Source organism: Fusarium subglutinans (genome assembly GCF_013396075.1).
Source record: "Fusarium subglutinans strain NRRL 66333 chromosome Unknown NRRL66333_c0000038, whole genome shotgun sequence".
NCBI classification, from domain to species: Eukaryota; Fungi; Ascomycota; class Sordariomycetes; order Hypocreales; family Nectriaceae; genus Fusarium; species Fusarium subglutinans.
The window spans coordinates 143780-171744 of NW_023502101.1; the positions used below are offsets into that span (position 1 = coordinate 143780).

The 27965-nt window shown below is 47.9% G+C and overlaps 14 protein-coding genes across 14 annotated transcripts; 6 read left to right on the forward strand and 8 right to left on the reverse strand.

The window, feature by feature from the left end:
• Positions 1-92: 92 nt before the first annotated feature.
• Positions 93-1370, reverse strand: FSUBG_4235 (zinc finger protein; the record flags this gene model as incomplete). Its single annotated transcript, XM_036682203.1, has 3 exons — positions 93-227; positions 281-1009; positions 1062-1370. 3 exons carry the CDS (start codon positions 1368-1370, stop codon positions 93-95), a joined length of 1173 nt encoding a protein of 390 aa, XP_036540248.1.
• A 427-nt stretch (positions 1371-1797) lies between these two features.
• FSUBG_4236 (zinc finger and BTB domain protein) lies at positions 1798-3262 on the reverse strand (the record flags this gene model as incomplete). The annotated part of the gene is made up of 4 exons (XM_036682204.1): positions 1798-2178; positions 2225-2838; positions 2943-3190; positions 3252-3262. The coding sequence occupies 4 exons, from the start codon at positions 3260-3262 to the stop codon at positions 1798-1800; spliced, it is 1254 nt and encodes a 417-aa protein (XP_036540249.1).
• Positions 3263-5554: 2292 nt separating this feature from the next.
• Positions 5555-6975, reverse strand: FSUBG_4237 (Counting factor 60; the record flags this gene model as incomplete). The annotated part of the gene is made up of 2 exons (XM_036682205.1): positions 5555-6721; positions 6772-6975. 2 exons carry the CDS (start codon positions 6973-6975, stop codon positions 5555-5557), a joined length of 1371 nt encoding a protein of 456 aa, XP_036540250.1.
• A 1050-nt stretch (positions 6976-8025) lies between these two features.
• Positions 8026-10288, forward strand: FSUBG_4238 (heterokaryon incompatibility het-6; the record flags this gene model as incomplete). Its single annotated transcript, XM_036682206.1, has 2 exons — positions 8026-8235; positions 8288-10288. 2 exons carry the CDS (start codon positions 8026-8028, stop codon positions 10286-10288), a joined length of 2211 nt encoding a protein of 736 aa, XP_036540251.1.
• A 208-nt stretch (positions 10289-10496) lies between these two features.
• On the reverse strand, positions 10497-11325 carry FSUBG_4239 (uncharacterized protein; the record flags this gene model as incomplete). The annotated part of the gene is made up of 2 exons (XM_036682207.1): positions 10497-11147; positions 11254-11325. 2 exons carry the CDS (start codon positions 11323-11325, stop codon positions 10497-10499), a joined length of 723 nt encoding a protein of 240 aa, XP_036540252.1.
• A 1078-nt stretch (positions 11326-12403) lies between these two features.
• On the forward strand, positions 12404-13435 carry FSUBG_4240 (uncharacterized protein; the record flags this gene model as incomplete). Its single annotated transcript, XM_036682209.1, has 3 exons — positions 12404-12796; positions 12849-12918; positions 12975-13435. 3 exons carry the CDS (start codon positions 12404-12406, stop codon positions 13433-13435), a joined length of 924 nt encoding a protein of 307 aa, XP_036540253.1.
• Positions 13436-13942: 507 nt separating this feature from the next.
• On the forward strand, positions 13943-14903 carry FSUBG_4241 (ketoreductase; the record flags this gene model as incomplete). The annotated part of the gene is made up of 4 exons (XM_036682210.1): positions 13943-13975; positions 14025-14111; positions 14168-14332; positions 14376-14903. 4 exons carry the CDS (start codon positions 13943-13945, stop codon positions 14901-14903), a joined length of 813 nt encoding a protein of 270 aa, XP_036540254.1.
• A 1653-nt stretch (positions 14904-16556) lies between these two features.
• On the forward strand, positions 16557-17177 carry FSUBG_4242 (uncharacterized protein; the record flags this gene model as incomplete). The annotated part of the gene is made up of 1 exon (XM_036682211.1): positions 16557-17177. The coding sequence occupies one exon, from the start codon at positions 16557-16559 to the stop codon at positions 17175-17177; it is 621 nt and encodes a 206-aa protein (XP_036540255.1).
• A 694-nt stretch (positions 17178-17871) lies between these two features.
• Positions 17872-18249, forward strand: FSUBG_4243 (uncharacterized protein; the record flags this gene model as incomplete). The annotated part of the gene is made up of 1 exon (XM_036682212.1): positions 17872-18249. One exon carries the CDS (start codon positions 17872-17874, stop codon positions 18247-18249), a length of 378 nt encoding a protein of 125 aa, XP_036540256.1.
• Positions 18250-18733: 484 nt separating this feature from the next.
• Positions 18734-19202, reverse strand: FSUBG_4244 (uncharacterized protein; the record flags this gene model as incomplete). Its single annotated transcript, XM_036682213.1, has 2 exons — positions 18734-18863; positions 18922-19202. 2 exons carry the CDS (start codon positions 19200-19202, stop codon positions 18734-18736), a joined length of 411 nt encoding a protein of 136 aa, XP_036540257.1.
• A 793-nt stretch (positions 19203-19995) lies between these two features.
• FSUBG_4245 (uncharacterized protein) lies at positions 19996-21008 on the forward strand (the record flags this gene model as incomplete). Its single annotated transcript, XM_036682214.1, has 7 exons — positions 19996-20004; positions 20057-20096; positions 20147-20428; positions 20514-20523; positions 20572-20592; positions 20645-20711; positions 20766-21008. 7 exons carry the CDS (start codon positions 19996-19998, stop codon positions 21006-21008), a joined length of 672 nt encoding a protein of 223 aa, XP_036540258.1.
• Positions 21009-21611: 603 nt separating this feature from the next.
• Positions 21612-22169, reverse strand: FSUBG_4246 (uncharacterized protein; the record flags this gene model as incomplete). The annotated part of the gene is made up of 1 exon (XM_036682215.1): positions 21612-22169. The coding sequence occupies one exon, from the start codon at positions 22167-22169 to the stop codon at positions 21612-21614; it is 558 nt and encodes a 185-aa protein (XP_036540259.1).
• Positions 22170-23011: 842 nt separating this feature from the next.
• On the reverse strand, positions 23012-25178 carry FSUBG_4247 (choline dehydrogenase; the record flags this gene model as incomplete). Its single annotated transcript, XM_036682216.1, has 6 exons — positions 23012-23776; positions 23825-24379; positions 24432-24654; positions 24706-24861; positions 24908-25006; positions 25051-25178. 6 exons carry the CDS (start codon positions 25176-25178, stop codon positions 23012-23014), a joined length of 1926 nt encoding a protein of 641 aa, XP_036540260.1.
• A 363-nt stretch (positions 25179-25541) lies between these two features.
• Positions 25542-26405, reverse strand: FSUBG_4248 (uncharacterized protein; the record flags this gene model as incomplete). The annotated part of the gene is made up of 3 exons (XM_036682217.1): positions 25542-25572; positions 25768-25944; positions 25999-26405. 3 exons carry the CDS (start codon positions 26403-26405, stop codon positions 25542-25544), a joined length of 615 nt encoding a protein of 204 aa, XP_036540261.1.
• Between the last annotated feature and the right edge of the window lie 1560 nt (positions 26406-27965).

A 27965-nucleotide genomic window follows, 5' to 3' on the forward strand; every position in this document is an offset into this window, starting at 1 on the left:
AGCAGCTGGGGTAATTTCTCATCTTCATGGGGACTCCTTCTACCACTACTGAGGCCCCCTGCTGTTACGCACTTCCTTGCGCATTTTCATCTTCACTGGTACAGTTGTTTGGATGCGCATTGGAGGTTGGGGATCGGCTCTGGTTTTACTGGCAGTGGATGTACAATAGCGGGTTTGACAACAGGGGGCTCGATGACGGGGGGCTCGACTGCATGAGTCTTGCGGTGCTAAGAAACCAATTAGCAAACTTTGGTAGTAATGTAGAGGTCAGAGCACTCACCTGTTTGAGTTCCGCATTTGACACGAAGAACCGGTAACAAACAGCGCACCTATTGTGAGCCGCCGCATCGTGCTTTTTCTTGAGCTCAAGGGTCTCAAACAATTGTCCACAAGGACCGCACGCTGTGTGATCCAGCCACAAATGTTCGCACAGCTCTTTTTCCGATCCCAAACGGACTTTTGGGTCACACAGGTCGCAGAAAAACTGCCCAGGCTTTCCAGAAAGACCAGATATAGATATGATGTGCTTCTGCTTCTTGGCTGGGTTGGCAAAGTATGTCTCACAAGCACAACAGTACGTGTTTTGATGTTTGTCTCTCTGATGCATCGAAAGCGCAACTTCTTGATCAAATTTCTTTCGGCAGACATTGCACTGGGAAGTCAACGGCTTTTTTCCCTGTATGGATCCTTTGAGAGTGACGAGAAAGTCTATCCAGCCTGTTTCTTCGATCCAGTTTCGTAAAGTGCATGATCTCTTTTCGAAATGTTTCAGAAGCCCGCTCATATGGCGATACTTCTTGTCACAGGTTGCGCATTGTAGGTCGATATTCCGAGTTGACGATGGGTGGAATCGCGCACAGTGAGTGGCGACAGCACTGCGGACAAGTTGACCAGTGCAAGCTGATTGGCATGAGCCGTGCTCAAGATGATCCATCATTCCTGAATAACATTTGAATCGTTTCTCGCAGCCGACGCAGCAGATCGGGGTCTCCGCGTGGCCAGCTTTATGCTAAGAAGTTGGGTTAGATCGGAAAGTCTACCAGTCCAGAGAAGGAGCTCACTTGGAGTAGCTCTGACTCTGTCGGGAATCCTTCATCGCATGCGTGGCATAGGTTGCCGTAATGCCATTTGGAGCAGTGTCGCTCTTTTTCCGCATCGCTTTGGAAATATCGGCAGCATTCGCCGCAGAAGGGATAAGGGACCGTGTTTGTTTTTGAAGTTGAGAGATGATGGCCAGAACCTTGAGCAACTTTCGGCTTTGACTCGCGCTCTATCTTGACACTGATAGGCGCCTCAACAATGATGCAATCATCATCAGAAGATAAGACCTCTCCCTCTTCGAGCTTGACGCGTTTGCGCGGCCGCTCCATTATGGCAGTAGGTGATGCAGTTGTAGTCTCAGCGGTTCCGGTAGGCGTTGTTTGAGTGTAAAAGGGAGAAGATGGAGTTTGCGTAGAGATCAGTGATGCTTTTGTGAGCGTTGCAACAAATGGACGGTGCGGGCGAGGCGGTAGATGTTCGCGATGGGAGTGTGTGGTTGGGTTAGGTGCTCCTGCCTTATTCAATACGATTGCCAACGGGACAATCAATCAATACCTAGGTACCTTAGGCGACTACCCCGCAGAGATCCTCCTAGAAACCGCTATTTTTGTCAAAGCCCAAGTAATGTATTAGGAGACCCGTGAATTCAAGAGGTTGCTCCAGATCATAAACCATTTGTGAGTTTAGCCCTTTGCCATTTACTATCATTTCCGACTATGCCAACCTCTTTTCTAGCTCTTATTTCGAACCAGCCACTCATGCCTTAGAAACCAAAAAACTGGTAATCAAACTCTGATTTATTCCCATCTGGACCTTCCTCCTCTTTGGCGTGGCCTTTGCTACAGCGCTCCTCGGTGGATATGTCTCGAATATGACCGATGCTTGAGCTGTCGCACACTTAAGCCGAGGGCCTTGGGTTTTCACGGGAGGCTTAACACCCTTTGGAGAAGCAACTCTCTCCAAAGGAACTTCTGGGCTTGCTTCAGACTTGACTTGTTTGACAGCGGCCGGAATAGAAGGGATTGTTGGAGGAGAAGTGACCGTTGGAAACTCTTTCTTCACGAGTAACAGTGGAACCGTCGACAAGGCCGGCTTAACCACAGTAAGAGGGTTGATTCCATGAAACTCCTTGTAATGCTGCCAATTATGTTAGGGGATTCAAATCGGTGAGTTGAATACTCACCTTACAAAGGTCGTTAGGACTCATGAAGAACTGGAAACAGTCAGGGCATCGATGATGAATCACAGCCCCATGAACCAACCGGTCCTGCTTATTGTCGAAGTTCAGTCCACAAGGCCTGCACTTGTTGTGGAAGTGCCACATATGGTCGTTGTAGTTCTTTTCCATGTCAAAAGCAATTGAGGGTCGGCAGATGGCGCAGACGTAAGCCTGAACTTTGATCGGCGTGCGCGAGATGATATGTTTATGCCATTCTTCCGAGTCGCGAAAAACCCTGTCACACGTTCGACAGACAGTATTCTCATGTTGATATCGCAAGTGATCAAAAAGATCAGCTTCCGAGTCAAACAGTCTTTTGCAAATGTTGCAAGTTCGGTTGGCAACATCGATTTCTTGCTTCAAGACGAAGAGTAGATCCATCAGGCCTGTTGCTTGCTGCCAGTTCCTCAGGGCGCAGAGTCTCGATTCCATGTGGCCGAAGAGAAGAGATAGGGTCTCGAATTCGACGTCGCACCCGGGGCAAGTCGTGTTCAGGCCAGTCTGGCCCTTTGTGAGACAGTGCTTGGAAAGTGCTCTGGCGAAGAAGGCGGAATTGAAGCCTGACTTGCATCGGTTTCCTTCAAGATGATACATCATTTGAGAATAAGAGATGCATCTGTGATCGCATGCCGGGCACTGAACTGGATGTGGGTCATGTGAATATAAATGCTAGGAAGATAACCCGTGTTACTCATAAAGTTCGAGGACGGACGACGAGGACTGACCTTTTTGAGATCTACGGCATTTTCAAATCCTATATCGCACGCGAAACATAGGAAATTATCCCAATGCCATTTGGCGTTATGCTCTGTTTGCTCCTTGACGTCCTTGAAGATGATTCGGCAGGGCATGCAGTGAAGCGTCCAACATGCTGTGAGTCTGAACATTTGTTCTTCCACCATGGCAAAAGTGCGCTCGATGTTCTGATTGCTGGAAATTGGGGTATGAAGTAGATTCAAGAGGTAATGAGCTAGGTTTCTCATTAACTTACTCCGGAATCATCAGAGCGTTATAACGAACCGGCGTAGCGAAGCAACAAACGCGTCTTCTTCATTGAGTTTCAGTCTTGGTTGGGCTGCGTAGCCCCAAAAGCAATTTGTTCCAGGGCGCGTCACGACGGGGCGGGGGTACTGCCCTTCCCTGGAACTACCTCCAGCCCCGCCCACGACTTTTCAACCGCCAGCAACATAAACTCGACTTTAAGACTGTCTGATATCAAATCGTGAGGCGATTTATATGACTCAAGCTTGATATCAAAGCATACTAGAATATACTTAAATTACCCAAGTTTCTAAGCCTCTCCGATCGTGAAGATAATAATCTTAGGTTTACCTATGTCCCCTTCTCAGTTTCATCAAGTACTCATTTGCCTTACCTATTCTAGGTACTTTAGGTCTCCATTGCAGTACGGTTGTTCTGAAGGGTTCTGAAACTTGCCTATTTCCTAGGTGGATTAGTCGGTTCACGATCAGTACAGCAAAGTTATGTTTAGGTAGACAGTCCCCTGCACATAGCAAGCATAAACAATCGCGGGATTACAGCCATTGTGAACGATTTGCTATATCTGAAAGAAGAGGAGGCTATCACCCGAGAGCCTCGTGTGGCAGCTCTCACTCTCGACACGCTGCAGAAGAGCGCCCATCAAACGCTGATTATGAGCTGGCTTCCACAAGTGTCCAGGTCCAGGCAAATCTGCCTCGAGGGTTACTGATGCCAGAAATCTATAGCTGGACGGGTCTTGGTTTATTGTGAGGGAAATCACTTCGAGCTTAAATATCCCAGTATCAAAAGGAAAAGACATAGGTGTAAGAACACTAGCACAGCATAGCACAATGTTAGACAAGAGGTTTAATTATGAAATGACCTGAATTTAATTATCTAAAATCAGTAGACAGACCAGCAGCTCTGAGAGCGAAGTACGGTGCAAGACCTTGCCTTAATTCGCCGAGAGCTGCTCGGTACAGTCGTCAATCTCTCCATACTAAAAAAGGCTCCTGAGACTTTGGAACCTCGACTGTCTACCTAACATAATTTGACAGCCGGGGTCAGAAACACATCCTGCCCGAGAGTGATACAGTTCTGTAACTTTGATGAACTGATGGGAAACTTTGAGCCTCGAGATGAAGCATCATGGCGTGCTGTAGTAAGGCAACGTGCGCCGCTCACAAAGCTCTAGCTATACTAAATACCGCCCCGTATATAGTCGAGGAGTCTGTCGTAGTCCGAGATACTCGCGTGACAGTTTTCACTTTCGACGTGCTGAAGCAAAGCGCTCAACTTGTCAAAATACGCCCCGCAATCACAATCCAAGTCATCGTCGTGATCATGATTCCAAGGTCTATAGATCTCGTAGTAGTCCCAAACCAACTGTCTGATGGAATGTTCGTCAGACCCCGACTCGCAAGTGTTGGCCTCGAGATGGAGCACCATGGCCGAATAGGATATGAACATCCTCGAACATCCGAGACATTCGACGTTTCTCGCGGCGTGGACCTTGCGGTGCTATGAAAGGATAAGTATGAAGAGAGAAAGATAAGACAGTAGTTGGGAAGACAAACGTTGATCAGGTTCGATCGCGAATTGAAAAACCGGCCGCAGGTTCGGCATTTATCATGAACATCCACATCATGGTCCAGAAGATCTTCCTCGTCGGAAAAGTACTCACCACATGGCATACAAGCATGGTGCTCTTCTATCAGATGATCCACCAGATCTTCTTGTGAGTCGAAGTCGGGCTCATGATAGCAGTGAGTACAGATATAATGTCGAGCAGAGTTCTCAATGTGCTGCTGCTTTGCACGTCCGTGCGGAAAGTGTCTATCGCACCGCCAACAGTAGGTATGAGAGTGGATGGCACGGATGTGTTGGTCCAGAGAGTTCTCTAGGCGGAAGTGCCTGTCGCAAGGAGGACAGTAAGGCATTGCGGGCTTCGCTAGGCTGATGGTATCATCTGAAAGCTAGGCTAGAATTAGATTGTGTCTTACAATTGAGCGAGAGACAGAGAGGTGACTGTAAGTCTAGATATGGGTTGATAAGAAGGTGAGTTGTTAAATGTTTGTGGGTGAAAGGAATTTGGTTTGAGGGGATATTAAGTTATTGATTGGTCCCACAAGACCCACTGCAGGCTACAAGACTGCGTTTATAAACCAGCAAACAGTTGTTGAAAGCTGTACCACCTCATTGAATGTTTTTGTTATTCAGAACACTTGTGTAACTGTTTGCCTAGCAACGTATTCAAGCAAGCTGACCAATGATATCAATCTCTAACATCAGGTAAACCACAAGGTGCCACATTTACAGAGGTACATCCCCAGAGCATCGTCCCTTGACAAGACTAGCATCCTTCCCTGTCAACCCATCAAAGTACTTCAGAAGAGTCTTCACGGGCACCATCTCCATCTTCCCTAAGTCGGGATTCGAAGAGGTCAACGTCTTTCCACTCCAAAGGACCCTAACAAAGTACTCCTCCTTTTTCTTATACAGCTCAAAAACAACTTCACTTCCCATACCAGGCCAGACCATCACATCGATCTGAAGAATACTCAACAATCGACTGATAGAACCATCGTGCGCAAAGTTGTGAAGATACAAAAGATCTTGCTTGCCGGCCATGACGGCACGGAAGTGGCTTGCTAGCTCGGCGATCCATACACCCCATGAGGTAGCGGACGCGGCGAGGGATTCGGGAGCGTCGCGGTACATTTGGGAGTATTCCCATTGGCCAAGACGATAGACTTTGTCAGCAAGTGTTTGGTCAACGCAGGTGGTTGAGTTCTTCCCGTTGACTAGCTTGCAGGGGAAGGGTTTCTTGTGGCATTGGCGAGCGGAGAGGTTATCGTAGTAGTGATCAAAACTTTCGTGGAACCCAACATCATTAGATGGGACACCAGAGATGTCATCGAGCGTCTTGTAAAGATCCTTGGTCTTATCAAGATGCTTTTGCCAGTCTTTATTAGAAGAAGACTTGATAGCGCTAGTCAACTGACTCCCAACACTGCATTTGTACTGCGGCTCCAGACTATCCACGCCAGCTTGTTGAATAACAAGCGGGACGGATTCGGTGGTCTGATACATGCCGTTGATGAACATACCAGCAACCTGACTGGTGATCTGGTTATTGGTAACTCGGAACATGACCTTGCTCCGCCAATCTTCCTTGCGGCCTGGAATGAATTTCAAAACGTCGTGGTAGACTTCATACAGATCTTTTCCGTGGACCCAAGAATCATCGAGGCCTTCGGCGGTAATTTGAGGAAATTGGCAGGATCCGATCCATCCGGAGGGGATGAACGGGTTGATTTCGGAGGTGAAACCTTTCCAGTAGCCTTGGGCGTTGGGTTTGGGGGATTCAGTGAATTGACGGCCGAAATAGTAGAGCCCTTGATTATCGCAGTTCCATTGGTATGGCTCAACGGGGAAAGCGTTGGCTGCGTAAGGAGTACGCTTATGATGTCTTTGGATCTGATGCTTGTCAGTCATATCATAGCTTTTCCACCGAAGGAATTACTTACCACTTCAACATATTGCAACTCGTAATCCTTGGGAGCTTTCTTATACTCCCTCTTCCTCGCATGAGGCATGTTACACCAATTATACGTCCCATACTTATCATCTGGCGTATGCGACGACTCGTAAATGAAGCCCCAAGTGCCCTTCTCATGCAAGACTTTATCCAGATTATTAACCTGACTAGAACTCGGAGGAAACCACTTCATATTTGCGTCATTGCCCAGTACCGGCGCAGCCGCGAGGAGGCCGAGTAACGAGCTTTTCGGTAGTGACGCCATATCCGCGTATTGTCTCAAAACGAAAAAAGTGCCAAAGGAGAAGACTGCTGTGAGAGCGAGCAGTCTCCCTCTGCAGCGGAACCAGGAGAGCGCCATTATATATAAGGTACTGAAGGGGGAAGGTAGTTTAGTTGATGGAGGATGGTTGTGAGGCTGGAAATTACGCGGTTTAATTGGAGCGCACGTGGAGACGCCATTGGCTGAGACAAGGTTATGAACTGGGTCTAGTGTTGCGGAGACGATGGCATGACATTGGATGTTTAGCCAGAACTGAGGATGCATCTTGGAACGTGAGTTGAGGATAGAATCTTAGCTATCTTCCACTGAATGGACTTTTCCAATGATGGTTACACCCACCGTTGGAGTGACAGTCGTGACACGTGAATCTGTAAGGTTGGAAGTTTATCTTGAAGCCTTACTCATTGAGAACACCGACAATGACAACTACAAGTTGTCATTTACCTAGTTAAAGGATATGAAGGAAAATCCTGCATTTCCTGGTAAGAACCGGATATGATCTAAATCTACCAATTCAGGGCAGAAGACTTATCTCCACTTGACAGATTAAAATCAGTGGGGACCCTCACGCCTGGCCCAGATTTGGGGTATTGGCGCGGCTTTTCAGCGGTCATCTTTAGTGGTGCCGTGCCGCTACTGGCCCCATAAGCTTTGTACCTGCGCCAACGCCTGACAGATCTTGGCAACTGTCGAGAAAAGACTAAAAGTGCCAGTGTACAGTCTTCATTCGTCATGTGAATGTTAAGAGACAATGACGATGCAGAGAACTTGTAAGCATGAAATCATTTGTGACACAACACTCATCGTCCTCATTCGCTCAAGTGAAGGAAGCACAATTACGTCACAGCTGAGGAGATCACCATAAAGTAAGCCGTAAGATCGAATGCCTCTCCAACAATGATCACCTTTGACAAACTTACTCGACAAAGACTCAATTATCTTCTATCTCTCTGAACTGCTATGGATATACCATTTGAAGCTCGGATCCCTCGCGATCCCAAGTTCAAAGCCGAAAACAGCAGCGACGCTTTCGTAGCCCTGGCCAAATGGGCAGTGGATTACTCAACAGCTGAGGGGGTCAAAGCAGGCTACAAAGCAGCCTTCCAGTCCGGTCAAGAAAGATTAAGTGGTTTCTTCTCAAGCATACAAGGTTCATCTAGCAAAGCTCCGGTAAGGCATTGCATCCTCGTCCTGAGATTGCGGCCGATTGAAACTGAGATAGGACTTGCCAACAGAGAAGTTGGTCCACTCGCCACTTCAAGACACAAAGGGAATTCGTCTTGTTGAGGTTGAAGTTAATGACTCTATTCTTTCTCTGACTATGAACACTTACTCCGCATCCGAGATACCGCCCTATGTCTGCCTCTCTTACGTGTGGGTTGATTTCGGACCGATGTGGAATCGCGGTCGTGACTTTCGCGAGTCTGAGCTTGAGGTTCCTCACTTCAGCCATGACGATAAGGTCGATATAGCAATCAATGGCCGCAGATTTCCTATCGGAGCCAACTTGCATGCTGCGCTACTTGGCCTACACAAATACCTCAACGGAACACCTATTTGGACTGACGCCGTATGTATTAACCAAGATGACCCGGCTGAAAAGACTGTCCAGGTAGCTCGCATGGATGAGATCTACAGTGCAGCTGAAAAAGTCTTTATCTGGCTCGGTAGGAAGCACACGGAACGAACAGCCGCGATGAGCATTCTTAAAGCATGGCCAGCATTTCCAGAAGACCCAAATCATGCTGATATCCAATTCCATGGGAAGAAGTACACAACTGCAAAAGGATTTTTCGACGCAACTTCGACGGGCTCAGAGCTTATATCATGGCTCAGCCTCCTCCGCATGGTCTCGGAGAGTTGGTGGAGTCGAGTTTGGACTGTCCAGGAGTTCATCCTCGCAAAAGAATACGCTTTCTATTACAATGGCGAGGAAGTCCCGGCGTCAGAGTTGAAGAAGGCGATGGATTGGACGTACTTTGTTGCGAGCTACTTCTCGCCTAAAATGGTGCCTCACTGGGTGACCTTTCAGCCTTCGATGTTTGAATTGAAGAAAGCTGGGAGAAAGCTCCATCTTCTTGATGTGACGATGCTTGGAGGGACTAGGATGGCTGGCGATCCGCGCGACAAGGTCTGGGCATTCCTCGGTATCACTGACCCGGCAACTCTTGGCCAAACACCTCTCAAACCAGATTACAGCAATCGAAATATGGGCGACTTCTACCTCGACATAGCGCAGCGTCTTATCAATGGTGACGCAGGCCTTCTAGTTTTGTCTCTGGTCTATCATCCACTTCCTCGGGGGTCTTATAAGTTCGAGTCAAAGAAGCCAATCGGCAACAGGCTGCTAGATAGGCATAAGGCAAAGAAGCGATTTCCTAAAAAGGAGCCAGATTGGGCGCCGCTGCAAGAAGATATCTTTGATGGTGCCCTCCAGCCGGATTGGTCTGGGAAGGAAGTTGGCTATCCAAGTTGGGTCCCGAAGATGGCGAGTGCCGTTGCGACTGAGCCACTGTTCCTGAAGGAGATGAAGGCTCAAAGAGCTCGGGGTAGACCGCTGTATGATCATAATTGGCGAGTCTTTCATGCGGCGTCTAATGTAAAGGGTGGTTACTCGTTATCCGGAAACGGAAGAACACTCTCAGTGAGTGCCTTTGTCTTGGATAGAATCACCAAGGTTGCCCCTTTGCCCAAGAAAAAAGAAGACGAGAAGGCCTTCTACAAGAGTCTTCGGTCATGGTACCCAGGGAGGACTCGTCTCGTCGACATAGCTTATCCGCCCAACCCTCCCACGACCGTCCCGGAGGCGCTCTGGCGAACCCTCTTGACGGACATATGGCTCACTACCCATCCAGCACCTGATGCTTGCAGCGATCACTTTGCAAATTATCTTGCTCGTATCTCAGACTCTGCTTCAGATGCTAAGCGTGATCTTCGATCCAAGCAGAAGCCTGATCCAGAGGAGGGAGACATCTTTACGATTGCGGTGGATGATGCTGGGACTGATAGAGTGCTTTTTGTAACTGAGAAGGGATACTTGGGACTGGGGCCAGCGAGGACAGAAGTTGGGGACGATGTGAGCCTGATTGCTGGGGCGCATGTACCGTTCGTGCTGCGTAAAGGAAATCAAGGGTGGATTTTGGTTGGGGAGACTTATGTACATGGAGTGATGTATGGCGAGGCTGCGTTCCAGGAGTACTTCCAGAAGATTGAGATTGTTTGAAAGACGGTTCTATATGATTTGAAAGAGAGCCATAGAATGACATATCTGGGCCTGACGGAGGGCAAGCTGTTCTTTCGAAGTTGATAGCATGAAGCCTTAGCAACACGGTTAAGTATAATATTCTGAAAGCCACTACCTTATCTAGCTCAATATGCTACCCGACATTTACACGAAACTGAGATCAAAACTCAACACACCACAACCGAACTCACTGCCCCTGTACCTTTTGCTTCCCAGTCTTGACCTGCTGAGGCGGCCGAGTCCTCCTAACCTGCTTATACCGATTCTCATAGGTCGTAAGATCTTCACTATCTTCATCCCTTGGAGGCCAAGTCGTCACACGATGAGGATCAGCAGCATCATCCGCAAACCGACGCATATACTGTCTCCCCTCACGATCCAATGGCTCCATCTGTGCCCTCTGAAAAGCTAGCCTGTTTCCTTGAGGATGGTACATCACACCAGCAACACCATGAGATTGACCCGTGTGCCTATCAACAGCGACAACGCCTCGGAAAGGGCCGGGGGTGTTGAGTTCACTCTGAACTATGCGTCCTCTGTCGCGAGGCTCGTGAGGTCTTTCCTCGCGTCTCTGGACTTTCGCGAAAGGAGCGGACTTTTTGTTCAAGTCCATGCGACAGTTCACAGGGACTTCGTGCAGATTTACATCACTAGGACGGTTTCTCTGCTCAAATGGTTGGAAGATCTTCTGATCTGGTGCAGTGCTAGTTGGTTCCTGGTTTAGGTAGACGTGAGGGTAAGGACCGTTGGTGCTGTCGTCGTTTGGGTCGATTGGCATTTGGCGGACCTGTTCTTCCACAACTGGAGCAGGAATGCTGCCCCGAGGAGTGTAGTATTGCTGTAGATGGGTGGTCATTATAAGAAACGGCGCTTGAGTGGATAGTGAAGTGCGGGACCAAAGATCGGAGGGTGGGGGCTGAGGTGAGGTTGGTTAACCAACATACCATTTTGCTCATATCCTCATCGGTGCTACGTCTCGGCTCCTTCTTGCTGCCAAGTCCAAAGAAGCGACTCATGATGAATGATATACTTCAACGACGGAGTATTTGTGAATGAGTTATAGGAAAGGCAATAAAAACACCAAAGGAAAATGATGCTGATAAGAGAAAAGGCAAATAAGAGAAACGCGGACTTATTGGGCAAAAGCAAGTGGCCAGTCGACCAGCGATGGCTTTGAGGAATTGTGTGGCAAGCAATGATCTGAAGAGCTGCTCACCTCTGTAAACGGAGGTCGCCAGTTTATATATCTAAACGATGAAGCAATTTCAGAAACTGAAAGTCCTTCAAGTGGTTGGCCCAAGTCAGAGACCATTATCTGCTGATTTTCTAGTCAAGCGAGGCATAATTTAGGAAACTTAGAACCAACATGCATAACACCTGAGACAAAGAGAGACCCAGTGTCAAGACCCATGGTGATCGATCCCCTGTCAATACCCTGGAAGGGTTCCTGCGAGCGCTTGTACGGATGTGACAGGTCTACGCGGCGGCTCGTTAATGTTACGCGCGCTTAAGCCTGTCATTAACATCATTTTGACATGTGATGTCTCTTTATCTTCTCGTTGTCTCGAAGTATGGTACAAGCTCAATTGTAATCGATGGAAGCCCATCGATCAACAAAACAGTGGACAACTTGATCAGGCGTGGCAATTCCTCTTCTCACCACGTCAACCGAGGACGCGCGACTCTTAGGGATAAACAATGTTACAATAAGAAATAATCCAACTGTTTACCTGTTGGTCTGTTTAATTTCATGATATGATCTTATGCCTGCAAAAGTTCTTGATGATTATCTGCCGAGATACCGAATGAGCCCTGTCCTTGTTTCAGTTGAGTTACCGCGCGTTTGCAGTGCTGCGATTCTGATTGGGCGATGGCAAGGCGCAGCAAACCTCGGCGGCTAACTAAAAGACCGCAACGAGACCACCTACTCAGCCTCGCAAACTGCCTAGCGACATTGCCCATATCATTCAGAAAGAATATTGATCGTTCCTCTTCATCCTTCAACCTTCTTATCTTTTTTTTTCACTCGTTCACTGCACCAAAAACTCAACCACCTCTTGATACACAAGCGGCCGTTCATTCTCATCCACTACCATGACCGACCAAACCCAGGCTTCAGATAGCCCCAAGTGGCTCAAGCACATTGAGGATATGATAGGAGAGGAGGAGGAAGAGGAAGATGAGATCGACTCTGAAGCCATTTACTACAGAATTGTTCGCGATATGCTCCTCTCAGAAGAGAATCCAGACAAATCTGTCTCTGAAGCCATTCAAAAGTTTTACGATTATTACGTCGCCGGATTTTCTGGAGAGGACTTTGGCGGAAGGGAGCCACCAGAATATGATGCAGGTGGAACCCTAAACAGTATCGCAGACATTGTGTTCGAACTAGTCGCCAAAATTCCCTTCACAGACCCCAAGCAAGACATGCTCTCCAATTTCCTGATTGGTATTGCGAAGAATGCTGCCGATAGCTTTGATGAGAAGGTATGATATAGAATACTCATAACACAATCCAGAAACACTGACCATTCTGTAGGATCCTCGTTTTGTCTGTTGGAGCTGGGGAGTCCAAGCAGCCGCAGTAGAGAGATGGAATGCCTGTCACAGTACGCAGTTTCACTGCCACTAACTTCAAATCTCATTTTACTAACGCCTTGTGAAGTCGATGCAGGACGCTTGGATCGCGAAGGGCCAGCTGTAGATAAAGCCATAGACAGATGGCTCAGTACAACTGCTCTGATCGCCAAACTATTCCAAGCAGATCTCCTTGGGGCGTATGGCCCCCTCTGGCTATCAAACGATTTCATAAGAGCCTTTAAGACGCATACAGACGGCGACTATACTAAGCATCCAGTTAGACAAGCACAGATTCTTGCTGTTGCGAACTACATCTTCCTCGCGGGTGAAGCGCTTGCGCAGGATGCGAAGATAGCCTCACCAGAAAGAAGGTATGACTTGGATGCGGAGAATTGGAAGTTGTGGGCTTCGAAACTCAAAGAGGTCTCTGATACAGTGGATGAGAACGTGAGATGGGATCTCAAGGAGAAGACTCGGAAGGCGTACGAGAAGATGATTGAGCTGTATCCAGAGCCCTTTTCATCGGATCAGAAGACTGGAGAATGACGGTCACACAAAAGGATACTATATAGGTTTAGATTTTTATTATCGTTTGTTTGAAGACATCCCGTGGCTGTACTTCGACAGCGTGAGTAGACGCTCACGAAAACGCCTTCGTTGAGTTACCCCGCTTCCATGACATCTCGGCATCATGAGTTCCGTCACAAAGCCTGCACAAGTGGATGTCGTGACAAGGAGTAAGAGCGAATGAACGGAAAGGTGTTTCCTATTGAAGAATATTCAAAATACCGAACTTATTGTTGTGTGGCTCTGGATTTTAAATATGGCTCTTCCCGAGTATTCGTATCTTATACGAGCTGCGAGCCTGGGACTATCCTCCATTAGTCATCGTCGACGTCACTATGGACCTTGTTTTGACTACAGCATGATGAAGGCAGTGTTGATTTATCAGCTAATGAGAGAACTATTGGATTCAAAGACATAAATACCGCACTGCATCCATCTTCAAAGGGGGCACAGCAACTGAGCTATTGTTATCGAAGAAAGGACAAAATGGAGGCCTTGAAGGGACAGACCGCTTTTATCGTTCGTACCCATTGGCAAGTAGACTTTAGGACGCTAATCCTGTGTATAGACTGGAGCCTCTATGGGCATTGGTGAAGCCATTGCGTTGGCTCTGGCTGAGCATGGAGTGAACGTTGCTCTGGTATCTCGAAGCAAGGTACGGGTCGGTCAAAGAACCCCTAGGCCACTCACTGATGAATTTCTTCCATGTAGGATAAGCTTGAAGCAGTGCGAAACAACATCACATCCAAATTCCCCGAGATCAAGGTCGGAGTCTACCCTGTTGACATCCAGAACCAACTAGACATTGAGAAGGCAGTCAAGTCGGCCATATCTGAGCTTGGTCAGATTGACATCCTCATTAACAATGTTATTCAAGTATATCTTCTTAGACGGTTTCTCAGTGCTAACGATATCTTAGGCCGGGCTTGCACTTGGCGCGCCGGGGCGCTTTTGGGAAATTCCCATCGATCAAGTCGCCCAGATGTCGAACACCAATATCAACGGCGTCATGTTCACCACCCACGCCGTCCTCAACCACTCGATGTGGGAACGAAAGACAGGAGCCATCATAAACGTCTCATCCGTCACAGGTCTCGAGTGTCCACCCTTTAACGGCGAAGCAGTATATCACGCATCAAAAGCCTTCTTGGAGGGCTTCTCTAACAGTCTACGAATGGAAACTGCTGGATCAGATATTAGGGTTTTAGTTCTTCGGCCAGGTGCTGTCCAGACACATTTTCATCTTCAACGTGTTCAGTACGATCAGAGTGCTATGGATGACTTTGTTGAGGGATATGAGCCGCTGGTTGCAGAAGATTTAGCACAGTCGGTATTATACATGCTGAGCTTACCGCCTCGGATTTCTATCAAGGCTTTCGATTGTGTTCCTACGGCGCAGAGGGCTTTGACAAACTTTGATCGGGAGTGGAACTCACGTCGTGAATAGCTTCAATAATAGAGTTTGTGATGCAAGGAAATCAACAGATTCGGTTAAGAATGGTTTGCAATATGACGCCATCTTCATACCTAAGGACTGATAGCTCTAGTTCTATAGTCTACTTTCTGCATGGCATGGTGCCTTCGGTTGCCTCAGCAGGATTTTCCTTATCCTGTCTGTTTCTTCTTTTTCTTGGAGACCTTGGACACTTCAGAATGGCACCTTTTGCAATTGCCTGCCTCTCTGCCCCTCTCCTTACCGCATCTTAAACAAAGACCACTCTCACGTCGTCTAGAGTAGGCGGCCTGATAAGCAACATGCTTCTTGGAGCAAGAGCCGCACCTATACGTCTCAGAGGGTTCGCCACAGGTAGCGCATAGCTTGGTCGTCTCACCAGTGATTGGATCTTTGATGCCCTGATTTCGGCGTCGCTTGGTACGAGCTCGCTGTTGAGCCGACATTCTATCTAGGCAATCGCCGCATTGCTTGCGGTTAGCCCGGACTGGATTGTGGCAGGATCCTCTAGAGCATATGGCAGGTTCATTGACCAACGGAGAATCTTGCATAGTGGTTTGGCTGACTGTTTCATCCGCAAGAGATTGGCTGTCAATCGAATCAGCGAGGTGACTGGCAACGGGAGGATATGGGCTCAAGATGTAACTAAAATCGAAGGGTTTGGGCCCGAAGCGTCTGCGTCTGCCCTGTCCTGGACCCCAATCCTTGCGAGAAGGCATGATAATCTGGTTTCGTTTAGTCTCGAATAACTGCAGAGAAATACCTTGGGTAATTTTCAACTGAGTCCAGTTAAACAAAGTGATCAGAGTCTAAGTTCTGTCCGCTGGGTTAAGCTCTCAGCCACAAGTCTCAACTGCAAATAAAAGGTGATCAGAGATTCGATGATCGTATTGAAGTCCCAAATGTCGGAGGAAGTTTCACATTTTATACCAGATCCACGCCTCGTCATCAGCATGAAGAATTTTCTACGATGTACCACCGAGCAGATATGTAATGTTCATTTATACCTGAGTTTACTGAACTGTTTATGACGGTTCAGGTCTTGTTTGAAGCTCAAGCACAAAGAACAAGGTAGTCCTTTGTGTCGAATTCTCCCTTTCTTGAGTTCTCTTGAACAAGGCCCACCAATGTGGGTGCTTTCTACCCGAGTTGCCATCACCGATTACGCTCAAGTATCCAATAGGGCGTAGCAATCCCCTGCATGGTGCAGGAATCATGCATAGAGAATAGCCTGTCCCTATGGTGCAAGAAGGCTTCTAACGTTAAATTAAGGTACCAAAATTACTTAGTCTAAGATTCTCTAAATCTGTACTAAATTAACTCAATTAACCTCAGCGTACCTAAGGACTTTTGTTACCTAAGATAGAGGTCCTAAGTTTTACTGCACCCCCTTACCTGTCTACGGGATAAAGTCTCATCCTGTTACATGGCATAATATTTTAGTACGTAACACTGCATTGTAATGGAAACAGCTAAGCCTTGTTCAGTTAGATCTTCGCTGTCAGATTTAAGGGTTCATTCAACCTGCATGGGTTCTCGCTCCCAGCTTAAAACAACATTTGGATCAAGACATGCCACCAATCCCTTTCCACTCCTGAACACCAACATTTTACAACCTTGTTCGCAATTTCCCTCTCTATATCCAAAATGGCCCCCTCATGGCTTGAGAAGTTCATTATTCGCGAGGACGCAACTCCCGATCCCCGACGCAGCGCGGAAAAGCCCGCGCTGGAGATGCACTACACCGCTCTTGTCGGACACCGCCGAATCGTGGGTGTCAAGGGCGACAAAACACCTCGTTACGAGGTCGAGCGACGAGCTGTTCTGGAAATATGGGGCGATAAATGTTACGTCAAGTCTCCGACTCAGAACGCGGAGATCGCTATAATCGATTTTCATAGCATCCCTCCCAAGACGGAGGTGAAATTCTCACAGCAGAGCCGTACCATTACTATGAAGGGGGCTGTTGGAAAGTACACTGCTAGTGGCGGTCTGGGTGAACTGCACTGGAAGCCAACGGGAATGGTTGTGCACGGCAAAGCTTCTTGGGAGCTTAGGGATGAGGGAGATCTTGTGATGTCAGTTACGATTGATGATCAGCAGGTTAATGGGATGATTTGTCTTTGGAAGAGTGGACTTGCTCCAGAATTGCAAGAGGAGCTGATCATGGTCGGAATCTCCAAGATTGAGGAGTATCGGAGGCTGATCCGGAACTCAAAGGTAGCTGCAGTGGGTGCCGTCTCCAATGCGTCTTGGCTGGCAGTCTAGACCAGACTGGTTTGAAGATCAAGGCCTATGATCAAGGAGTGAGGGGATTTGGCTTGTCTTGCTTGTTCTGCGATTTGACTTTCCTCTGTGGTCTTCCTATCAATATCTTTTAGTGACATTCTGGAGAACAGATGCCATGATTGAAATCACCTAGGAGTTGTTCCGAGAATAGATCATACTCTTTAGTATTATTAGAGTTATGACCCAAAAATATTATTTATCTCTTTTGATAGTTCGACGCAAGGGTTATTTGGAGTAGTGGATATGGGAGCGTTCGCTGCCATGATGTCTCTGCGCTTTTCGACGGAGGCGCGTCACTATTAATAGTTGACTGGCGAAATGTAACACAACAGGCTCTGAATAAAAGTCGCGGCGCTTTTGAACGGAGATGTATGACTCTCAATACCGTTGGCTTATTCATTGCACATGAAAAGCCATAGATCGTTTCTCGCCGTTGGGGGACGGAATCTGGTAACTATTCTTAGACTTGTGGCATGCTGGTATGAATGGACGAGATGTTGCTTATGAGTAAGGTTTGAATTATGAGGAAGTGTTTCTAAACGAGGGTCCAGGAAGTAGCATAAATAGTCGCGTGTTTGCCTGCTTTATTGAGAGAACATTATCATCAACAAGCAAACCATCCCATCAAGAACAAGGATCAAGTCAATCATCTCAAGAGTCCAACAACATCAAAATGCATCTCTCCTCCCTCATCACTATCATCACCCTCAGCCTCGGCGCCAACGCCATGGCCATTGAAGAAGACACCTCCCTCGAAACCCGCACTGATCACTGCAACCCGGGCATTGATCTCATCAAGCTCAAGATCAAGCCCGGCAAGTCCTTCACTGGCGTTGGCAAGCCGGGAAAATGCTACAATCTTCCCGCCAACATCAAGACCTTTGACGTCTACTCTGACGACACCAAGTCCCTTGTCAGTTGCTTCGACTGCAAGGTGTACACTGAGGCCAACTGTAAGGGAAGTTTTGTCAGCCTCGAGGGAGCCGACAATTTTTCGTTCAAGACTACGAAGAAGCCTCACTACAAGAGCTGGAGGTGCGGTCCTCCTTAAGAGACATGGAGTTTTGGGTACACGATGAATGGATCTGTGAGGGAGAGGTCTTAGGGGATCAGGTTGGTAGTACCAGGACGTTCATTAGCTCAGCACCTCTGAGTTCGTTATGCCATGCGACGATTCGGGGGGTGCAAGAAGATTCGGTTCAGGAATGGAGGATTTATTTTGATTCAAACATTCTCTTGCAGTATAGGTATACGTCTTATTTGCTACATCACTCTTTGACGTTAGTTTAGGAATCTATTATTAGTTATTTGTATGTTGGAAGCCCACGTAGCTAGCTCATCAGGTCTCGCGACACTGTAACACACTTGACATAGGTAGGCACTAAAGCAATTAAAGGATGGGTCTTCTGAAAAGTGTTTGTATGTTAAGCCGCTTTCGCTATTGCATCCTTGCTGATATCCTGTTTGGCCGTTGGATGCCACTGACTTGAGGCCACACGAAGCAAATGCGAATTCCCCTGATTCTGACCTGTCGCCTACTCCTCTGAAACAGCTTTCCAGTTTCTCCACCGCTGGCCCGGACGCCTTCCATGATCCACGCACCAGTGACACAGAATCTCGTTTGTCTTGGATTCGCCACAACCCTCACACAAGCCTTTCTTTTTCCTGCTTGACAGATTAGTTAAGCTGAATTAGATCCGGGGTTGAAGGTTCGTCTGATTACCTCCGATATGCGCGACCAGAGTCAAGGCAGTAATCACACTTCTGAAGACCCTTAACCTTTGGCATTTTGCAGCCCATAGTGGAACAACTTCGGTCTCCCTCCGAACTACCTGCCTGTGACGGTCCAGAACTAGACGCATTCTCGACAGGCGCGTGGTCTATCGTGGGCTCCGTGTTTTTATTCCCCGGTGAACTACTGGTATGCTCGTTGGCTACATCATCGGTTTCGCGGTTCGCTGCGTGCAGAAATTCCTCAAACGTTTCGAAGTCGGTAGGATGCATTTTGGATAGTCGAGATACGTGTTGAATGTTTCTGAATACTGTTGATGGTTTGAAGTGGTAAGGTGCCTTGTTGAGAGTTTGTTGGAGAGAAGAAATCTTGACTTTCTTGGATCTCTTTCCTGTCTGTCTCTGCTCCGATTATTGGAACCTCTGAGCAGGTGCCAACAAAATGCTCGAGGTCAGCATCGGCTGTCATGTCCGGCAACTCTAAGTTCTGTCCGCTGATTTAAGCTCTCAGCCAGCAACTCAAGATGGCACTCTCATCTCAGCATGTTCGCCCGACTCGCTCACAGTCTGTGATGCGTGTTTCATGGCACCTGCTATATGAAGTTTGCTCCTGCCAGCAGAGTGAGGCACATTTTCACCCCTGCAGAGATTCCCAGGTTTCCTGATCGTTACCGATATCAAGATCAGACTTAGTGAGTGCCTGGAATTTACCCTGTACCGGCCTCATTCGGTCCCATCTCATCTTCTACTTATTTTAAAGCTTCAGACGATATTATAGTAACAACTTGGAGATACTTCAATCAGCACATATATGTTAAAAATCTACCATTTTGATATCGCCTAATTGATTTAGAGTTGAAGCTTATGACATCTCAACGAGACATCTCGAGCTAATGTACTCAAGATTTCCAATTAGCTTCAGTTTTTGAAAGGCAATATGCGTATAGTTTCAACAAAGATCAATCACCAACCTTATTTGCAGCTGCCTGCGATACAAGAAATTGTTACCTAAATCTCAGTCTTGTATACGTACTACTCGTCCTTAACAAATACATACCACATCAAAATGCCTCCGGTAAGAATGATGTTCTACCTCCTGAATTCATCTCTAACATTAGGAAAAGCAGATGTACCCTCTAAAACCAACTGATCCTGAGTATCGCAAATGTAAGGACCGTTCAGATGGCGTTTGCAGGTATACGACTAACCTTGTCTAGACGACGACTACTTCAACGATAACTGGAAACACGCCCTCAAGATAGCCAAGGTCCGAAAGATTTTCCGTGTTCGCGACAAAGAATTAGCTGCATCATACAGATGGAGAAGACATAAGCGGTATGGCGGAAAGTCTGTCCACCGGGCTAGATTGTTATTTCATGGCACAACTCGTGCCTGTAATGCTGGCGAGGAGAAGGGCAGTGGTAAGATGAAGTGGTGCAACAAGTCAGACTGTGGCCTTTGTGGAATTATGAAGAACTCTTTCAAAGTCAGCAAGTCAAGTAAGTAGCGCTGATGTTACTTTGACTGACACTGACCATGAATGAAGAAGCGGGTATGTTTGGACGCGGTATATATACCGCACAGGTATCATCAAGTAAGTCGGCGAAACAGAAGCACTGGACTACTTCTGATACTTTTCCAGAATCAGATATGTTCGTCAAAAGTATGCATCACAGGTCTCGGCTTCATGCCATGTTTATATGTCAAGTCATTAGCGAAAGACCTCAATATATGATGGTGGCAAGCCAAAAAAGGACCGCGCCGGACCCTGGCTACGATAGCGTGAGTCTTTCTTACTTGCCTACCTTGGTCAAATATCATAACTAAGTGCTGCAGGTTGAAGGTCTCGCGATGGGGGAGGGAGGAATACTTACGGAACGCGAGACGGTTGTTTACCGAGATGATGCCATCGTTCCTGTGGCGGTCATAATGTACGAGACGTCTCCATATAAGAGAATTGGGATGTCGGGCATCATCACGCCTGGCGCGCCATTGGCTGCGGCAGGGGGTGTGGGAGCAAGGCCCTTGCCACCAAGACCAGCAAGACGAACTTTTCTATCAAAACTATTCGGCCCTTAATGGCCGCAAGCTCATCCGACCTCAGTTGAAATGCCATCATACAAGTAATAATATTACTTACAAAAGTAGACTCTCACTTGTTTAGTATACACCAGCTTTAGTCGTTACTTCTCGTGAAATTGTGTACGTCTTGGCCGGAGCTCTCAACGTCGCAACCATGAAAACGGACAAGCAAAGGAACAAAAAGACGACACTTGGAAGCGTCAGATGAATGCGTAATCAGGGAATCGAACCCTGGGCTCCCCGACGCTGCTCGAATGGCAACGGAGAATTTTACCACTAAACCAATTACGCGGTGTTTTTGATGTCTCGTGTTGTCGCAAAGACTCCACAGGTTTCTCCATCGTGGTGTTGCGTGAGAGTGGAGACGAGGATAGTGTCTAAGTGGGGAGCAGTCTAGTCATACGAGGACCTGTATTACTGGTGCATAAGTGAGATGAGCCTCAGGTGAGTTGCGGTTGAAGGATCCTTAAGCTTGGGCTGGTTGTTGTCCTCCACCTTGAGCAAAGACATCCAGTCTCTCTATGACCACCAGGAGAGGAGATGAGGAGAACTTGGTTGATCAGTATCGATAAATCAGTAGGTATCTGTTATTAAATTTCATCAATGAGTACCATTGGCTAAGTATTTGTTCACAACCTCATCCACAACCTTCTGACAAATCCCTCTATGAACCTCATCGGCAGTCCTCGCAACAAACGGCATAAGAAGACTATTCGCCTCAATAATAACCTCCTCATACAACTCCCACTCCTCCACCAGCGTCCCCGGACTGCTAGTAGTACTCGGACTGCTCCCAAACTCCTGCCTCGGCCTCACAATCCACTCCGTCCTCACAGTAACACCAGCCTTGGCATCAGCTCTACAGCGAATTCCATTCGGTATACTCAGACACGTCACAGGCCAGCTCCTATCCCTGGTCAGACCGGGCGCCAGCATGAGTCTCTCGCTGGACGAAAACGTCCTCACGCTGCTATTAGGCGTTCCAAAGAATGGGTCTCTGCTGACGAGCTCCATGTTGGGCGTCGTCTCTTTGAAGCTCATAATGACATTGTTGTTGGCTAGCATGGGCGTGTAGGTCTGGATGTGAGCGAGGACGATTTCCGGCGGCACGCGGCTCGGGATAGGGACGGTGATGAATATCTGATGCTTAGACCGCATGGCCTAGTCTACAGCAGTACAGCCAGTGAGTGTTATCTAATGAGCATCGAAAGTGTTAGTCATAGCTTGGTCATACTAGGTAGGTACATGAAACGCCATATCTTTTGAGTGAATGTACATCAGACATGGCATTATGTGTTTCCCCCCGGGCCTCACCTTTTTGTGTTTCTAGACGTGAACTTACGTTGATTCGTCGTAGGATGCTCCGTCTTCCCCGCAAGTTGAGGCAATTTCGGCCGCCCGTGAGTAGTCAGCACTAACAACCTTGCTGAAGATGGCGCACTAGGCATGCGACGATTGCAAAATAGGGATGCAGTTGGTGTGCGACTGGTTCTTCTAGAAGGGGTTTATGCCTGTATCGTGCACATCCGAGGACTCCGATGAACAAGACAGGACATGACAGGACAGGACTTTGATTAAAGTTTTGCTGTCATCTTTTTTTTTTTTGGCTGCGTGTCTTAATCTGACAGTGAGGCAGGTCTTTTTCATTGGTCAGGAGGTGAGCCACTATTGAAGGGGTTGGGCGCTGTGATAGGCTATTGGGGCTGAATAGAGTTATCAGCAATTTCATACCCTGGACTCTGGAATTGTTTGTTTCTCCTTTTATGCTGCAAGTAAAGAAAGCTGAACTGTTGAAGATTCTTTGACTATCTAATTTGTACTGTATGATGGGTTAAAGCTAAAGCAATAAGTGAACAATTTGGTTGAGGATACAACATCTAAGCCCTAAGTCCCGGGACATTAAATCCGCCTCATAACTCCTCCACATCTTGAGACTTAGGATTTACGACTTCATTCCTTGACTGCCACAACAAGTGATTCAAGCATTCCCGGATGGCAGCTTAATGGTTATCCTGCAAAAGTGTCTCAAAAGCCTTGCGAGATATAGTCCAAGTCGGACCATTGGGCATACCGCCAGGGCTTCGAGGAAAGACAGACGCGTCAACAACGCGTAGATTATCAACGCCACGCACGCGAAACCTCGAGTCAACACAAGAATTTTTATCGTCATCAGCTCCAATGGCGCAGGTTGAGGAGGCGTGATGGCTGAATGCCAAGTCTTGGATACTCTGTCTCAGATTCTCGGGGTCAGGACTGAGCTGCGTATACGGAACACCAGTCGCGTCAAATGCCCTTCTGAGGAGCTCAATTCCTTCAACAATAGCGTCGAGATCACGCTCAGCTGACTCGGCGAAGTAGTTGAAGTTGATATTAGGTCGAATGCGAGGATCGGATGAGTTGAGTCGAACGGTACCGGCGCTGTTGCTGGTCTGCATCTTGACAACAGCGTGCATCCACTCTGCGGGATCATTGCCAGCCCTGGCGCCAGTTGAGTAGCCTGGGTAGAAGCCTACTAAGCCTGAGAGGCCGGGACTGCTGAGGAACATGAGGTCCGAGTCATTGTCCCAGCTTTGGCTGCTTTGCCAGACGGCGCCGTAGCTGCTGTCGCGTGATGCATATGGTCCCGAAGCGTCGTCTCGCCAGAGTACGAAGCAGGGGTCTTCGTCGTCGAACGTGCCAGTACATGGAGACTCACGCGGGACCAGCCAATTCTCTTCACCGCGAATTTGGACGGGGACCTCGTAGTTATCATGCAGGTTAGAGCCCTGATGATAGTCAGCATGGAACAGTTCAGAATTGGCTAGGGCACTCACAACAGCAGGTAGGTCGACAACAACAGGGATATCCCAAGCCTCCAACTCCTCACGAGGGCCAATACCACTCAGCATAAGGATCTGAGGAGTGTTGAACGCACCACCAGAGACAATGACCTCGTGTTTAGCATGGACCTCCCGAGTCTCACCAGTCTGCTCAGGATCATATCGTCCGTCAGCAGAGTACAACCCCTCTCCAACCATATACTCCACACCATAAGCGCGGGGCTTCTTGTTACGGCCCTGTTTGGTAAGAACTCGTGTCGCCAGAGAATGAAAGCTGACAGTCAATGGGTGTCCGGCATCGATGACCTGGTTGATGTAGATACCAGCACCACTTCTTGCAGCTGTGCCGGGATCAATTGCGACGGGTGTGCTGTACATGCGACCGTTTTCGTAGCGGCTGGGATCAGGGCCGTTGAGATCACGGCGAAGAAGCTCGGCCATTTCGGCGGGATCTTCGACATCAATGCCTTCGGTCTCACGAAACATCTGTGAAAAGAAGTTGGCAACATTAGGGGATCCGATATTGACCGTTGCGTTACTCTGATCGTTCTATAGATAACGTCTTAGTATCATGTCGCGAAGGAAGATGGTTGGTCCTTACCACCAGGTAACTATCAAATCCATGACCAGGAGTACCCTGCGGTACGTAGGTGCAGTTCTCGAGGTTCATCAGATGCCGACGCATATGCTCATGGCCCCAAGAGGAGTCGCCCGTGAGATTGGCGATGTAGTCCCACTCGTTATCGGGGGACCAGGCAAAGTTCATGGCGTTGACTTGCGCACTACCACCGAGGGTTGAGCCGCGAGGATAGTATAAGCCGGCACTATGATCTTGGTATGAGCCAATTTGGACGAGCAAGAGTGCTGATACTTACGGTCTAGCACCCTCGGGCGGATCAAGGCCAACGTAGTACGAGCCATTGGTCTGGATATAAGTGTATTTGGGATCACGACGAGCCGCATCAAAGTCCTCGTAGTGATTGACGAAGAACTGCCACGAGTGTCCGGGAGTCTCGGCAGCAGTTCGGGCCCTGAAGACCGTTAACAACAGTGCGCACTTGCGAGGTTCTCACTTACAATGCAGGGAGTTGCTCAAGAATACTAGTATGGTTGTCTCCTCCCGCTTCGATCAGAAAGACGGAGTGACCCTCTCTAGCTAAGTTGGCACTGATGACTCTGTCAGTATGAGAGATTTTTATTCAATTCCTGCTTTGACTCACGCAAGGGATCCTCCTCCCGGGCCTGAGCCAATGATGACATAGTCGTAGACGTCGGGCTTCGTTGCAAGACCGGTAGTGCCGGTAGCCAAAACGGCACCTAGGGCAAGTTTGAGGCGATTCAGAATCATGATGTAGATGTTATAAAAGAAGTTGTTGTTTCGATTGTTCTGCTAGATCAAATCCGATTTTAAGTCGATAACTTGTGTTTATATACATCTCAGCAGCGGCTTAGACCAACTCCCAATATCCTCCATTGCTGTCGCCAAAGATGTTTCCATCTTGGCGATTCTCACACTGAGCTTCACAGCCTCGCAGCCGCGTCAGTTCCATTGAAGCGACCGCGTAATGTCGATGAGAATCACTTGTGGAAGTGGTAGCCATGGAGCTCCGCGGGCATGTCCGGTGTGATTGTAGTCACTGGTCAGCAATGCTGACATGCCAAGTCTGAGACGCATCAAAGCTCACCAAGCCAAGTTCTCACGGCGAGCCACTTAGGGATCAGAGAAAGCGAGGATGTTCATTCTGGAGCAAACGAGTTGTAGAAATAAAGTTTTGAACTCGGGGATGAGGTGCCAAACGAGGGACTATTTACAGAACACGCTGATAAGTCATATTTTCTATTCTTGGTATGTAGAGGATCAGATTAATTGAACCTTGCAACTTGTAACTCGCACTACCCTCAACATAATAATCAGTTGCACTTATGCATTCACTAACTGCAGTCCCATGCCGGCCACAATGGCCCAAGCTGGCACCATGGTCGCCAAAGCCCCCGAAGTCGACGTTGACTGAGCACTGCCACTTGTCTTGGTTGATCCACTCTCATTGGCTTCGTCACTCTCACCCGACTCATCCGTCTCCTTGGAAGACGAATCTTGCGTTTTGCTTGGCTCACTGTTCAGTCATTAGCATCGATACTTCCTTGACTTTCTCCACGATCTAACTCACCTCTCTTCAGAGTCATCATCATCATCATTGGCGCCAATCCCACCCGCTTCAATCGCTTCCTTTGAACACTGCTTATTATAAATATCCTCGGACAAGTACTCCTGTGCACCTTCGCAAAGCTCTTTGAAGAAGATGACACAATATCCATAGTATGTTGAGCTAGCAATCGCTGGCTCGTTCTTATTAGGGTCGCATGAGGACAGACAGGAAACAAAGTTTGCGCTGCCATCGCCTGCGCACATGCATGTTGCGTAGGATCGGGTCTTGTAGTTGCCTGGACAACTTTCGTACGTTTGGTCAAGACAGGCGTCGCATGAGTCGGTTTGATACGCGCCGAAGACGGGGTTGGATGCTTGGACGGCTGTGAGAAGACCGAAGGTCAGTGAGACGATAGTAGATCGAAGCATTTTGTTGAGGGTTTCCCAGTATTATCGTGGTGTCCCGGTGGGAGAAATGCACTGTTTCAAGCGTGGGCGTGATGTACGGGTTGTTCTTATACTGCTTTCAAGTCTCATGCTCTCTGGTCTGTGGCTTCTCATCCCAGGCACTCTCAAACTCACTAACCTTCAATTCCTCGCTACTCAATCATTTTTATTCGTCAACCCCCTGGATACTGACCTGAAATTCTCAGCCGCTGTTACAAGGGGTTGTCGCCCTACTGATCCCGCGCGGTCTCGACCACTAGTTTAAAACTAAGCATATCCGGGGATTCAAGGCTGATTGGGTCAATGCACTCAGCTGAAAAAGATACCGCCACCAATTGCAAGTCATTCTGGTTGTCCCTTGAGCATTCTGGCTGTGTTCTAGACATTCACCCCTGATTTTAGTACACACGTGCACTGTGCTGGTGCCAATATTTAAGCGCGGGGCGTTCACTAGGGCGCCATCTTATAGAGGTGATGGTGCGTTTGGAGGATGTCACATTCAGCCTTGCAAACTCCAATTTACAAAGGCTAATAAAAGTCTTGTAGTTGTAAGCTGAAATGGTGGTGCGATAGCTGAGGTTCGGAAGACCTGGGATGACAACCACATCAGTACCTGATCAAAGAGCTGCTAAGTTCATCCCAAACTTCGGTATCCTAAGAATGTCTGAACTTGCTAAGGTAAGGTATCCCACTAAATCTAGGTAGGATGAAGAATCATGGAAACTCGTTGCCTCTTACCTTATTTACTAAGCGCAAGTCGGTCCTTCCTTCATTTTCCCTTCCATGCATGCTATTAGGTAAGTAGGTACCTATTCAGGAAAGTGCGAAAGTGCTCAGGCACTGAGAGAACAAGTTTTCCTCATCATCGTAAACAAATTCGAACTTATTCACACTTCAGTTGATAAACACAGCATTCTTTCATCATTCTTTCATCACTCTTCCATCTGACTTTTCCTCCCCATGCCATGCTACAGGTGGCACAGTCGAACATGTATTCTTCATCTTTGAATTCGTACACACTCGTTGTATCGTTTATTGCTTTGCTAGTGGCTTGGCTACTCATTGCAGCATTCATGGCTATTCTAGCGTTGAGACCTTGCGACCCTCCAAAGGCATCTCTGAGCGGCCTTGCGACGGAACTACAAGAACAAATCGCCCGTTTAGTAGACCCGACCGGGTTGATCTCGCTCCATCGAACTAACAAACACTTCCAAAGAATTATAAAACCCCAGAGACAGCAGGAAATCGAGCATCTGATGGCTCTTGAGTGCCTTCCGAGACATGGAGGCTTCCTTCTACCCTTCACTAACTGCCACGGCAAACCCCTATACAGCAACCCCGACCTCTTGATGACGCGGTCGCGGTGGGCCTGTACCGGTTGCAAGCTGCTTCTCCCTTATTACCATTTTCAATACAGATTTTTGGCCGAGGTGATCTGGCGAAAGCCCATGCCTGGATCCCCTGCAAACAATATTATCACTTCTTGGGAGCCTGGGCTTGGACGCATCGCGAGGCTGGTAACACCACTACCGCCACTCCCAG